A 13,617-nucleotide genomic window follows, 5' to 3' on the forward strand; every position below is an offset into this window, starting at 1 on the left:
TCAGCGGAGCGCGCTGGGGCAGCATCCCGCGCGCTGGCGTTTGTGGGAGAAGGCTGTCAAGCCCAGCCGTTGAGGCCGGAGAGGGAGGATGTGGACACAGCAGACACTGTCATCCGGGGATTTTAGAGGGGGCAGCCGGGAAGGGGTCCCGGGAAGGTGACATGTCAGCAAAGGCCTAAAGGCCTCGAGCCGGTGAGTGTCTTCGAGGCAGAGCGAGGCGCCGGTGCTGCCTGGAGCAGCGCTGAGTAGCAGGGGCCGCGGAGACGCGGGGAGGCGGCGGAGCTTTGCCCGTGGGCTCCGCAGGCCTGGCCCGTGGGCCCCGAGGATGGGTGAGGAGTCTGGTGTGTTTCTTTCCCTTTGAGCTCATGCGCAGAGCCCTGGCCACGGTGTGCCTTCGGCCCATCGGCTTCGTGACAGGGAAGCAGAGGCTCAGCAGCCCGGGCTCCTCTGCCACTGGGGAAGGCCAGGCGCAGCCCGGCGCCTGGTGGCATATCTGGAAGGTGCCACGGAGCCCCACACCCAGCCGCCCTCCCCTGTGGGCCGAGAGGGGCTCAGTGGCTGTGTGTTGCCTCTGGCAGGAGTACGACCCCAGCAAAGCGACCTTCGTGAAGGTTGTCCCGACCCCCAACAACGGCTCCACGGAGCTGGTGGCCCTGCACAGGGACCAGGTAAGGACGGCCTGCCGGGCTCACGGGCCGGGCTCGCCCGATTCCCAGGCCCCGGCGCAGCCGCTGCCACCCAGACGCCTCTGCCGCAGGGAGAAGACGGGCTGGAGGTGCTGTCCTTCGAGTTCCAGAAGATCAAGTATTCCTACGACGCCCTGGAGAGGAAGCAGTTCCTCCCGGCGGCCTTCCCCGTGGGCAACGCCTTCTCCTACTATCAGAACAGCCGCGGCCTCCAGGAGGAAGCCGAGATCCGGGCCGCCGAGAAGAAATTTGGGGGCAACAAGTGAGCCGGGCCCGGGAGGCGCCCCTCTCAGTGCGCGCGGGCCCCCTAGCAGGAGTTGCCACAAGGTGGCGCTCTGCGCGCGGCTCGGCACGGGAGCCGCCCCGCCGCCTGCCCCGGGACAGAACAGGCTCTTCGGCCCTCCTTCCTGACTCAGTTGCCTCTCAGGAAGTGAGGGACCCGCTCACCGCAGCTGTCCTCACTCGGGAGTGCATGGCGGGCCACGCCACCCCGGGCAGGCGGTGTCGAGGGCCAGGAGACGTGAGCTTTCTCACGGTCCTCCCAGGCAGCCCCAACCACGGTCACCCCATGGGGGGGACCCTTGGAGGCCAGGCAGGGCGAGGGGGCCCGGTTAATACTGGTTGGCGGTTCCTTTAGACTGTACCCCCCATGTGCCACTGAGGACCCCTGGGGCCAGGCTCTGGATTCTGGGGTGCAGTTCAGGGCCCCCTCACTCAGCTCCTCCTCGCTGGGCAGCGGCTGGGGGACTGGACTGTGAGAAGCCAAGGCCCGTGGGGGCAGCCCGGGGCCGCACCCGGCCGGCCCGCGACAGCACACGCTGTGTTGCAGGGCGGAGATGGTGGTGCCAGACTTCTCAGAGCTCTTCAAGGAGAGAGCCACGGCCCCCTTCTTCGTGTTTCAGGTAAGGCCGCGGCGCGGGCCGATCCCCTGACCCTGCCTCGCCATCCCCGTGTGAGGTGAGCCTGGCGTGGCGCTGGCGTCCCCCGGGGGCGGGCGCTGTGGGGTGGCCACGCGCGGCGGGCACACGCTCCAGGCATCCACAGGTGTTCTGCGTGGGGCTCTGGTGTCTGGACGAGTACTGGTACTACAGCGTCTTCACGCTGTCCATGCTGGTGGCCTTCGAGGCTTCGCTGGTGCAGCAGCAGATGCGCAACATGTCGGAGATCCGCAAGATGGGCAACAAGCCGCACATGATCCAGGTGCGTGCGGGGCACTGCTGGCCGTGTGCCTGGGCGCAGCCCCCCGCTCCTGCTGACCCCCGCCTGCCCCACGCCAGGTCTACCGCAGCCGCAAGTGGAGGCCCATCGCCAGTGACGAGATCGTGCCCGGGGACATCGTCTCCATCGGTGGGCCGCATCCTTCCCCCTGCATGGCGCCCGTCCCGGCCTGTGCCAACCCCCCCCTGCCCCCCGCTGGCCCCATCCCCCACGTGGCGCCTGGCCCGGCCCATTCCAAACCCTCCCCCGCCCCATCCCCCGCGTGGCGCCCGGCCTGTGCCAACCCCCCCCTGCCCCCCGCTGGCCCCATCCCCCACGTGGCGCCTGGCCCGGCCCATTCCAAACCCTCCCCCGCCCCATCCCCCGCGTGGCGCCCGGCCTGTGCCAACCCCCCGCCCTCTGCAGGCCGCTCTCCGCAGGAGAACCTGGTGCCCTGCGATGTGCTTCTGCTGCGGGGCCGCTGCGTGGTGGATGAGGCCATGCTCACCGGGGAGTCCGTGCCACAGATGAAGGTGAGGCCGAGGGGCCGCGCGGCGGGCCCAGGCTGTGCGCACACCCCAGGGGGGGAGGGCCCCGCGGGCCTCACCCACGTCTCCCACCCAGGAGCCCATCGAAGACCTGAGCCCCGCCCGCGTGCTGGACCTGCAGGCCGATGCGCGGCTCCACGTGATCTTCGGGGGCACCAAGGTGGTACAGCACATACCGCCGCAGAGGGCCACCACGGGCCTGAAGCGTAGGTGCCTCTGGGGGCTGCCCTTCCCCCCCTCCCCGGGGCTCCTCCCCACCCTGGGTGTGAGCAGGAAACATTGGGCCGAGCTCCCAGTGACCACTGTTCGCCATCTGTCTCCCCAGCCGTGGACAGTGGGTGCGTGGCCTACGTCCTGCGGACCGGATTCAACACTTCCCAGGTGCGGGGTGTGGGGCAGGGCTGGGGGGACACTGGTCTCAGAGCCCAGGCCGTCCCTGTGAACGGTGACTGCAGAGGCCCCGGACCAGCCTCCTCTCCCGGCCGAGGTGCTGGGGCTCCTGGGCCGCGCTGCCCTGGGGGGGGGGCTGGACGTGCTGCCCGACGCCGCCCGAGCCTGTCACCGTGGGTCCCGCGCGGGCCGCAGGCAGCGCTGGGGCGGGAGACGGGGTCCCGCGGCGCCCCCAGGAAGGCTCCATCCTGCAGGGCAAGCTGCTGCGGACCATCCTCTTCGGGGTCAAGAGGGTGACGGCCAACAACCTGGAGACCTTCATCTTCATCCTCTTCCTCCTGGTCTTCGCCATCGCTGCCGCGGCCTACGTGTGGATTGAAGGCAAGCAGCCTGGTCCGGGGCCTGGCCCACGCCCCCCGCCCACACCCCCCGCCCCAGGCTGAGTCGCCTCTCCACAGGCACCAAGGACCCGAGCCGAAACCGCTACAAGCTCTTCCTGGAGTGCACGCTGATCCTCACCTCCGTCGTGCCCCCCGAGCTGCCCATCGAGCTCTCACTGGCCGTCAACACCTCGCTCATCGCCCTGGCCAAGCTCTGTGCGTGTCCTGGCGGGGGGGGGCCTCGCTCAGAGCCCCCCTGACCGTCCCTGCCCCCCCTCTCCCCCCCGCAGACATGTACTGCACGGAGCCCTTCCGGATCCCGTTCGCGGGCAAGGTGGAGGTGTGCTGCTTCGACAAGACGGGGACGCTCACGAGCGACAGCCTGGTGGTGCGCGGCGTGGCCGGGCTCAGGCGAGTCCCCGGGCCGGGCGCGGGGCAGTCGAGGGGCAGGCGGCCCGGCCAGCGGGCACCCCACATGAGCCGCCCATAACTGCCCTCCCACCCCCCTCCCCCGGCAGAGATGGGAAGGAGGTGACCCCCGTGTCCAGCATCCCCGTGGAGACACACCGGGCTCTGGCCTCCTGCCACTCGCTCATGCAGCTGGACGACGGCACCCTGGTGGGCGACCCCCTGGAGAAGGCCATGCTGACCGCTGTGGACTGGACGCTGACCAAAGGTGAGCAGGGGGCGCCGTGCACATGCCCCGCCGACGCCGGGGTGTCGGCGCTCTGGGTGGGGCCGGCATGGGGGAGGAGGAGACGGCGCAGGGGCCGGGGCCTGTGGGGGGAGGGGGGGACGGCAGAGGGGAGGGGGCCTGTGTGGGGGGAGGAGGGGATGGCACGTGGGGGGGAGGGGGCCTGCGTGGAGGAGGGCCGGCGCGGGGGAGGGGCGGCTGCGTGCAGAGCGAAGCCCCTCAGTTGTCGCACTTGTCTGTTTCCAGATGAGAAAGTATTCCCCCGAAGTATTAAAACTCAGGGGCTGAAAATTCACCAGCGCTTTCATTTTGCCAGTGCCCTAAAGCGAATGTCCGTGCTCGCCTCCTACGAGAAGCTGGGCTCCACCGACCTCTGCTACATTGCAGCCGTGAAGGGGGCCCCCGAAACCCTGCACCCCATGGTGAGCCCACCCCGCCGGCCCGGGCGTGGGGGGGTGGGTCAGGCCGCGGCTGATGTCTCCCCTCCTCTGCAGTTCTCCCAGTGCCCACCCGACTACCACGTCATACACACCGAGATCTCACGGGAAGGAGCCCGCGTCCTGGCGCTGGGCTACAAGGAGCTGGGGCACCTCACCCACCAACAGGTAAGGCCTGCCGGGCACCCCTGGCCCAGGCCTCCGGACCCCGACGTGGAGCCACAGGCCCGTACACCTCGCACACGAGACAGAGCGGGATCCACGCGCACGCACGCACGCACCCCTTGCGCCAAGCAGGGCCCAGAAGGGATGGTGAGCCCCTGTGTCCACAGGCCCGCGAGGTGAAGCGGGAGGCGCTGGAGTGCAACCTCAAGTTCGTGGGCTTCATCGTGGTCTCCTGCCCGCTCAAGGCCGACTCCAAGGCGGTGATCCGAGAGATCCAGAACGCGTCCCACCGGGTACGGCCCAGGCTGGCCAGGCCCAGAGCTGAGTCTGTCTGTCCGCCTGGCGGCCAGCGTTCTAGTTAACCAGGTGCAGGGGGTATTTAGGACATGGGGGAAGTGACTGGCTCATACTAGAATCGAAGGCACAGCACAGTCTCCTCCTTGTCTCCAGAACGTTCTGGGCACAGCCAGAGGAGCTGGTGTTATACCCCAAGCACGCTTAGCATCTACGCGGTCCAGGGGGCTTGTGGGAAGGACCCGGCGGCTCCACCCCTGCGTGTCCCCCACCTTGCCCAGCTGTGCCTCTGCCCCACAGGTGGTCATGATCACGGGCGACAACCCCCTCACCGCCTGCCACGTGGCCCAGGAGCTGCACTTCATCGAGAAGGCACACACGCTCATCCTGCAGCCGCCCGCCGACAAGGGTGAGGCCTGGCCGGCCTGTGCTGCAGCGGCTCTGAGGGCCGAGTCCCCCTCCCCAGCACCCCCTCCCCAGGCCCAGGAACCCGAGGCCTGGTGCTCGGAGCTGTGCTCCCTACCCAGCGCCGGAGCAGGCCGTGGGGTGGGCGGCGCCTCGCTTCTGGCGGGAGTGGGACGGACACACAGACGCCAGGCTGCCAGGGCTCGGGGTCAGGCTGGTGTGGTTGCAGGGGCGCCCCTCACCCCGGTGTGGCCCTCCCCCCGCAGGCCGAGCGTGCGAGTGGCGCTCCATTGACGGCAGCATCGTGCTGCCCCTGCTGCCCGGCTCCCCGCGGGCGCTGGCCGCAGAGCACGCGCTGTGCCTCACGGGCGACGGCCTGGCGCACCTGCAGGCCGCAGACCCGCAGCAGCTGCTGCGCCTCATCCCCCACGTGCAGGTGTTCGCGCGCGTGGCGCCCAAGCAGAAGGTGCGTGCGGGGCCCGGGGCCGGGGCTGGGGCGACACAGGCAGGGCCTCACGCGGCCCCTCTCCCTCCACCACCCAGGAGTTCGTCATCACCAGCCTGAAGGAGCTGGGCTTCGTGACGCTCATGTGCGGGGACGGCACCAACGACGTGGGCGCCCTCAAGCACGCCGACGTGGGTGAGCCCCGTGGGGGCCGCTGAAGGGCCGGCGCGGGGCTTGTCCACATCTCCCGCCAGGACCCGCTCTCCTGGCCTCCCCCGGGGCGGGCGCGGGGCATGCCGGCCACCAGGGCTGCAGCCGCACGCCCATGGCATCCGCCGCTGGCTCGTTTGCGGGGTTTGTTCTTCAGGAGTTGGTAGCAGGGGAGGGGGAGCTGGGGATCGGTGGGCAGCCCCCCTCACCCCGCACCCGGCACCCCAGGTGTGGCACTCCTGGCCAACGCCCCGGAGCGGGTTGTAGAGCGGCGGCGACGGCCCCGCGAGAGCCCCAGCCTGGGCAGTGGCAGGGCCGGCTCCAGGAGTGCAAAGACGCGGCCCGCACCCGCAGAGGAGCCCGCACCCGCCTCGCAGAGGGTGAGTGCTCGCCGGGTGAGTGCTCACGGGGGGTGAGTGCTCACGGGGGGTGGTGAGTGCTCACGGGGGGGTGAGTGCTCACGGGGGTGAGTGCTCACGGGGTGAGTGCTCATGGAGTGAGCGCTCACAGGGGGTGAGTGCTCGCAGGGGGGTGAGTGCTCCCAGGGGGGTGAGTGCTCCCAGGGGGGTGAGTGCTCGTGGGGGTGAGTCCTGGGGGGAGGTGTCGGGAGCAAGGACGTGGGCTGACCCTGCCCTCCCTGCAGGACCGCCTGAGCCAGGTGCTGCGGGACCTCGAGGAGGAAAGCACGCCCATCGTGAAGCTGGGGGACGCCAGCATCGCCGCCCCCTTCACCTCCAAACTTTCCTCCATCCAGTGCAGTGAGTGCTGCCCCGCCCCCGCCCCCGCCCCGCTCCCTGCCCCCTGCACGCACCCATGCCCACCTCTCCCTCCCCCCAGTCTGCCACGTGATCAAGCAGGGCCGCTGCACACTGGTGACCACGCTGCAGATGTTCAAGATCCTGGCGCTCAATGCCCTGATCCTGGCCTACAGCCAGAGCGTGCTGTACCTGGAGGGCGTCAAGTTCAGCGACTTCCAGGCCACCCTGCAGGGGCTGCTGCTGGCCGGCTGCTTCCTCTTCATCTCCCGCTCCAAGGTCTGAGCTGGCACCTTGGGATCACCGTGGGGCCCCCAGGGCCCGGGCTGTGTTGGGGGGACGGGGGACAGGGGCCAGGCTCCACACTTCTGGGCTGTGGTGATACAGAATCAGCAGCGTGCCCGGGGGCTGCCCTGCCGCCACTGCCTTCATCTGGGCACACATTGTGCCATTGAGCCCAAGGGGCTCCCCGCTGCAGCCCCTCGAGGGACCGCGCGGAGGGCAGACACCCCTCCGAGCCCTGTGCGCCAGAGGTGGGTGCAGGCCCCACGCCTGCCCTGCCACCTGCCGGCTGTGATCTGCAGTGGATGGGGAGCCCCAGGGCCACCCTGCCCTGACCTCCACCTGTGCCTGCAGCCCCTGAAAACCCTGTCCCGGGAGCGGCCCCTGCCCAACATCTTCAACCTGTACACCGTGCTCACGGTGCTGCTGCAGTTCCTCGTGCACTTCCTCAGCCTGGTCTACCTGTACCGCGAGGCCCAGGCGCGCAGCCCCGACAGGCAAGTGCCTTCTCCTGTCCCGGGCAGCCCCCCCCCTCGACAGCCCCGCCCACCGCACGTGTCCCCCCAGACAGGAGAGGTTCGTAGACCTGTACAAGGAGTTCGAGCCGAGCCTGGTCAACAGCACCGTGTACATCATGGCCATGGCCATGCAAATGGCCACGTTCGCCATCAATTACAAGGTGAGGGCCCGCCCCTGTCCCTGCCCCCCAGCCCGCCCGCTCGGTCCCCCTCAGGCAGCCGTGCACCCCTTGGGTCACAGGGCCCGCCCTTCATGGAGAGCCTGCCCGAGAACAAGCCCCTGGCGTGGAGCCTGGCCGTGTCGCTCGTGGCCATCGTGGGGCTGCTGCTCGGCTCCTCACCAGACTTCAACAGCCAGTTCGGCCTCGTGGACATCCCCGTGGAGGTGAGGGCCGGGTGGCGGGCAGCCCGCGCCCCGCGCCCCGCCTCCCGCCGCTCACTCGGGTGCCCTTCCGCTGCAGTTCAAGCTGGTCATCGCGCAGGTCCTGGTCCTGGACTTCTGCCTGGCGCTGCTGGCCGACCGCGTGCTGCAGTTCTTCCTGGGAGCCCCGAAGCTGAAAGTGCCTTCCTAAGATAGCGCTGCCGCTGCCTGCGGCTGCCCCGGAGAAAACACTCACCCCACTCCCCACAGGGGGGCTGCCCGGCCGCCTCCTCGGAAGACAGAGCTGGCACTGCGGGCCTGCAGCCCAGCCAGCCCCTGTGGTGAATAAAGCAGTATCGGAGATTTTAAGGCACCCTGCCTCCATCTTGTTTGTCTCTCGGGGTCCCCACGCCAGGGGAGAGGACCCAGCAGGTTCCCCTGCAGCGGCCCGGACCCCTGGAGCTTCCAGTCGGTTCTCTATGTAGCTTGCACCCCGCATTTCCCCACTTTGTTTCCCAAGGTGAGGATGTGGGCCTGGGAGGTTCGGCATCGGTGCTGTCCCTTCCTGTGGTGTGGGAGCTGCCAGCACACCTTCCCCACTGGCTCCCAGGGCTCAGTGCCAGCCTCGGGGCGGGGGTGGCCCTGGCCAAGGCCTCTGCTGGCCCGGGGTCCAGGCGCCTGGTGCCGTGTGAGCGATGGTGGTCAGCCCTTAGGAGGACAGGACGGAATTGCAATGGGCGGTGGGGACATTGGTCAGATCCGGTTCACACCTGCCCCGGGCACAGCCCGCCACCAGCCGGGCAGCCAGCAGCACGAGGACCAGGGCGCCGGGAGGGAGGTGGGGCCCCAAGGGTCTGGGGCCAGCAGTGACCTGAGCTACCATCTGGGCTCTGGACGCAGGGCCCTGGGGCCGAGATGAGCCCTGGAAGCACTCAGGCCTGTTGTCCAGGTCTAAAGCAGCCTCCATCCGGGGCCTGGAGCAGCTCTGATGGTCATTGCGGGTGACCGCGGGTCGGGACCGGCCCCAGCCACTGGGGCTGTGAGGGGTCAGGTCAGGCGAGGTCGGGTTCAGGACCTGCGGGGCCAGCCCCAGGCGCTGGGCCTCCCCAGCCCCAGGCTGCAGGGCTGCGCCGGCGGCACGCTCTCTTCCTGCTGGGGGCGTGGCCTCTGCACTCGCGCCTCGTCTGGGGGCGTAGTGGGGCGTGGCCTCCCGCAGGCACTCAGCTTTCCGGACTGGGGCGTGTCAGGGGCGTGGCCTCCTCAGGCACTCGCGCTTCCTGGCCGTGGTGGGCGTGGCGTCTCGTGGGCGTGGCCTGGGCGGGGCGGGGCGGCCTGGGACCGGGCGGGGACGGCGGCGGAGGCGGCGGCGGAGGCGGCAGGAAGCCGGGGCTGGTCCCCGTGGGCGTGCGGCCTCCCCCGCGACCCGTCCGCCCAGAGACCCCCGAACCCAGCCATGGACGCGGCCGAGCCAGGTAGGAGGCCGGGGGCCGGGGAGCCGGATGGCCCGCGGCGGCTGCCCCTCACTTCCTAGCCCGGGAAGCCCCGCCTGTCACTCCCCGGAGAGCCGGAGGGGACTCGGCGCCTCGATGGGAAGGACGCGGGCCTCCATCGGCGCGGGGCCCCCCAGCCGGGGCCGCGCCGACACCCCGCCCTCCCCGGGCGCCGGCGAGCCCGCGCCCGGACGCCGGCCCGGGCCCAGGAAGGGGAAGTGGCTGCTTCTGCTTCTGACGGGATGGGGGAGGGTGCCGCGGGGGAGCCGGGGGCGGGTCCCCGCAGGGCCGCCCGCCGCCCGCGGGGGGGGGGGACACCTCCCATCCGGGTCCCCGGCCGCGGTGCGTGTCCGGGGCCTGCGCGCCCCGCCGCCCGCGGGTCCCCGGCGGTCCCGGGCTGGCGGGCGTGTGCGTGTGCGTGTGCGGACGCCCGCGGCTCCGGCCCGCGTGCGCCACGTGTGCTCCCATCTGCCTGGCCCCGGGGAGCTGTGGAGCTCCATTGTCCAGCCCCCCTCCCCGCCTCCTGGACGGCCCGGGGCCGGATCCAGGGCGTCTGTCCCGGCGTCTGTCCGGGCCGGCCCCGCTCTGCCCAGCTGTCCCGCCTGGCTGCGTCTGGTCCATCTGCATCGTCCTCCATTCCTCCCTCCCCACGCCGGGCACCCCCCCCAGACTGATGGGGCGCCCACTGCACCCCCCCAGACTGATGGGGCGCCCACTGCACCCCCCAGACTGATGGGGCGCCCACTGCACCCCCCAGACTGATGGGGCGCCCACTGCACCCCCCAGACTGATGGGGCGCCCACTGCATCCCCCCAGACTGGTGGGGGGCCCACTGCGCGGGCTGCGCGGAGGCGGGGGTTGGCCTCGTGTCACACTCCCCCTCCCCACCAGCTCCTGAGAGCAGAAAGAGGTACAGTGACATCTTCCGGAGCCTGGACAACCTCGAGATCTCCCTGGGGAACGTGTGAGTCTGAGCTGGGGTCCAGCAGACCTAAATCCCAAGCCGTGTGGGTGCCCTGAAGCCCCTGCAACGCCCCGGCACCTTCCCTGACACCCTGAGCGGTCTGAGCTGGGACTGCACCAGGGCCGGGGCTGCCAGGTGCTTGGGGGTACAGGGAGAAGACCCCACCAAGCCTGCTTGTGACCCTTTAAATGGCTGCCGTCCTTACTCCACGAACGCCAAAGTTATCTAGTCTCCCTCAAACCTTTTTACCAGGTTCTATTAGGAAACCTCACCTGGAAGGTTGCTCAAGGCTTATGCCTGTCATCCCACCTGCTCAGGAGGCTGAGAACAGAGGATCGAGGGTTGAAGCCAGCCCAGGCGGGAAAGGCCCTGAGAATCTTTTTTTTTTTTTGGTCTGTCATGGGTCTTGAACTCTGGGCCTGAGCGCTGTCCCTCAGCTCTTCAACTCAATGAGGCGAGCACTCTACCACTTGAGCCACAGCACCACTTCTGGTTTTCTGGTGGTTTATTGGAGATAAGAGTCTCATGGACTTTTCCTGCCCAGGTTGGCTTTGAACCATGATCTTCAGATCTCAGCCTCCTGAGTAGCTAGGATGACAGGCGTGGGCCACTGGCGCCCAGCTGTCCCTGAGACTCTTATCTCCAGTAAACCACCAAAAAAAAAACCAGCTGTACAGCCATGGCTCAACTGGTAGAGTGTCAGCTTTGAGGGAAAAGCTCAAGGACAGCACCCAGGCCTTGAATTCAAGCCGTAGGACCTGCACGTGCAGGTGCACACACACACAAAGCACGCTCACCTGTGTGGAAGTGTAGCTGAGTGGTAGAGCATTTGCCTCACGCGTTTAGGGCTCTGTATTCACTCCACCTGTCCCTCCCTTCAAAATCCAGCTCCCGCCGCCCCGTGCACCGAATCCTCAGGTGTTCCACACACAAGAGATGCCCAGAGGTGACATCCAACACTGTCCCCTGAACTATGCTGGGGTCCCCAGAGCCTCTCTCCCCCTAATAGGGCACATTGGTCAGAGGTGACCAGTCTGACACCTTTGTCCCCAGAACCTTTGACATGCTGGGTGGAGATGCTGTCCTCCCGGAAAACTTGGAGCCTGCCAAGATTGCCACGGCCGCTGAGGTGGGTTGGGTGGGGGGGATAGGGAGGAGGGACCCCCGGGGAAGGGGAGCCCTGGCCTGCTTGTTCCTGAATGCGGTTTCTCCCCTGCCCCCAGACCAGTGAATCCAGCTGTAAGAGCGGCTCCTCCTGGGACAGTCCTGTACCCCTCACAGGTAGGGTTTTTGTTTTGTTTTTTGGTTGGTTGTGGGTCTTGAACTCTGGGCCTGGGCGCTACCTCTCAGCTCTTCAGCGCCACTGGAGCCACAGCACCACTTCCGATCTTCTGGTGGTTCACTGGAGGTAAATCTCATGGAGTTTCTTCCTTGGGCCAGCTTTGAACCGTGATCCTCAGATCTCAGCCTCCTGAGTAGCTAGGATGCCCAGCTGGTAGGGGAGTTTTGAGGGGAGGATGGGGGAGGGGAAGTCCTGTGCCAGGCACTGTACAGAGCCAGGGAACATGACAGGGCGCAGCGGGTAGGCTGTGTAGCGCAGCCGTGGACAGTGTTACTGACGGGTGCTTCCTGGAGCCATGGGGGTCACAGCAGGGGCTCCTGGACAGGTCGAGAGCTCAGAGTTCAGAGGTGCCCCTGATCCTCCCAGGAGAGGAACTGGACCTGAGACTCATCCGGACCAAGGGGGGTGTTGATGCCGCCCTGGACTATGCCAAGACCTGGAGCCGCTACGCCAAGGAGCTGCTGGCCTGGACCGAGAAGAGAGCCAGCTACGGTGAGCGCTCCTCCCGCTCTGCCCCCCGCACCGCACTCACCCAAACCCCACTGGGCCTAGACTCCCATTGTCTCCTTCTCCAGAACTGGAGTTTGCCAAAAGCATCATGAAGATCGGGGAAGCTGGCAAAGTATCCATCCGCCAGCAGGTAGCAGTAACCAGACCCCCCCAGGCCCCAGCCCCCCAGTCCCCAGCCCCGCCCCCCTCCCCATCTTCAGAGTATCTCATTCTCCATCTGCCAGAGCCACATGCCGCTGCAGTACATATACACCCTGTTTCTGGAACATGACCTCAACCTGGGAGCCCTGGCCCTGGAGACCCTGGCCCAGCAGAAAAGAGATTACTACCAGGTGAGGGGGCAGGGCACGAGGGTCACTAGAGGACCAATCCCTTTGCTTCTTATAACGGAGCCGGAAGTCACTGCTTCCCCATCTACCTTTCTCTGATGCGGAAGCTGAAGCAGAGATGCTTGGGAACTTGCCCAAGGTTACCAGGCTGAGATTCAACCCAGGCTTCCTGTGCAATTGCAAAACAGTGCAGTTTGTGTGTGAGGAGCCGTGAGATTGCAGTGTCCTCAGGAAGAAAACCATGGGGGCATCTGAGTGATCACTGAGGCTCAGTTCTGCGCCTGGATGTTGGTGTGCGGGGAGACAGGCACCAGTGGCTCACGCCTGTCATCCTAGCTACTTAGGAGGCTGAGGTCTGAGAATTGAGGTTCAAAGCCAGCCTGGATGGGAATGTTCATGAGACTGTTTGTTTGTTTGTTTTTGGTTGTGGGACTTGAACTGTGGGCCTGGGTGCTGTCCCTCAGCTCTTCAGCTGAAGTCTAGTTCTCTACCATTTGAGCCACAACACCACTTCCGTTTTCTGGTGGTTAATTGGAGAAGAGTGTCCATGGCCTTTCCTGCCTGGGCTGGCTTTGAACTTCGATCCTCAGATCTCAGCCTCCTGAGTAGCTAGGATGACAGGCGTGAGCCACCTGCACCTGACTCCATGAGACTTATTTCCAGTGAAGCCCCAGAAAAGCCAGAAATGGAGTGGTGGCTCAACTAGCAGAGCACCAGCCTTAGTGCCCCAGGCCCTGAGTTCAAACCCCATGTACGCATATACCAAGGCCCGGGATTCAATTCCCGGCACTGAAAAAAGAGAACAGGGTCTAGCAGGGGAAAGGCACATGGGCACCAGGAGGGGATCAGACGGATGGGGTGGACCTGAGGCGTCCTGACCACCTGGTCCCCTCCTCCCTCCCTCCCAGCCCCTGGCCGCCAAACGCACAGAGATTGAGAAATGGCGGAAGGAGTTCAAGGAGCAGTGGCTGAGGGAGCAGAAGCGGATGGTGAGGCCCAGGGCGGCGGTGGGGCCGGGGGGGCTGAAGCCTGGGCCGCGGGGTGTCCGCGGGGGGGGGGGCGCTGACCTCCACCGCCCTCCCCGCAGAACGAGGCTGTGCAGGCGCTGCGCCGGGCCCAGCTCCAGTACCTGCAGCGCAGCGAGGAGCTGTGGGCGCGCTCGCTGGGCTCCCCGGAGGACCCGGGGCCCCAGGCCTCGCCCGCGCCCAGCAAGCA

General features: G+C 67.5%; 2 protein-coding genes across 2 annotated transcripts in view; both read left to right on the plus strand.

Moving 5' to 3' along the window:
* The first annotated feature begins 365 nt into the window (after positions 1 to 365).
* Positions 366 to 8,136, plus strand: Atp13a1 (ATPase type 13A1). Its single transcript, XM_013028304.1, has 25 exons — positions 366 to 668; positions 758 to 948; positions 1,516 to 1,588; positions 1,731 to 1,886; positions 1,964 to 2,033; positions 2,310 to 2,416; positions 2,508 to 2,637; positions 2,757 to 2,812; positions 3,076 to 3,202; positions 3,280 to 3,417; positions 3,492 to 3,612; positions 3,720 to 3,877; positions 4,142 to 4,317; positions 4,390 to 4,500; positions 4,665 to 4,790; positions 5,092 to 5,200; positions 5,463 to 5,662; positions 5,740 to 5,836; positions 6,080 to 6,231; positions 6,495 to 6,609; positions 6,689 to 6,885; positions 7,243 to 7,385; positions 7,456 to 7,567; positions 7,648 to 7,791; positions 7,868 to 8,136. The coding sequence occupies exons 1-25, from the start codon at positions 366 to 368 to the stop codon at positions 7,976 to 7,978; spliced, it is 3,423 nt and encodes a 1,140-aa protein (XP_012883758.1). The 3' UTR covers positions 7,979 to 8,136.
* A 988-nt stretch (positions 8,137 to 9,124) lies between these two features.
* Positions 9,125 to 13,617, plus strand: part of Gmip (GEM interacting protein) — a 9,543-nt gene continuing 5,050 nt past the window's right edge. The window contains exons 1-9 of the mRNA XM_013028305.1: positions 9,125 to 9,239; positions 10,149 to 10,221; positions 11,275 to 11,350; positions 11,445 to 11,502; positions 11,930 to 12,055; positions 12,139 to 12,203; positions 12,298 to 12,405; positions 13,311 to 13,391; positions 13,490 to 13,610. Coding sequence (XP_012883759.1) covers positions 9,221 to 9,239; positions 10,149 to 10,221; positions 11,275 to 11,350; positions 11,445 to 11,502; positions 11,930 to 12,055; positions 12,139 to 12,203; positions 12,298 to 12,405; positions 13,311 to 13,391; positions 13,490 to 13,610 — 727 coding nt within the window. The 5' untranslated portion in view covers positions 9,125 to 9,220. The remainder of the gene's footprint in view (positions 9,240 to 10,148; positions 10,222 to 11,274; positions 11,351 to 11,444; positions 11,503 to 11,929; positions 12,056 to 12,138; positions 12,204 to 12,297; positions 12,406 to 13,310; positions 13,392 to 13,489; positions 13,611 to 13,617) is intronic.

This window comes from Dipodomys ordii, unplaced genomic scaffold (genome assembly GCF_000151885.1).
Source record: "Dipodomys ordii isolate 6190 unplaced genomic scaffold, Dord_2.0 Scaffold108, whole genome shotgun sequence".
NCBI classification, from domain to species: Eukaryota; Metazoa; Chordata; class Mammalia; order Rodentia; family Heteromyidae; genus Dipodomys; species Dipodomys ordii.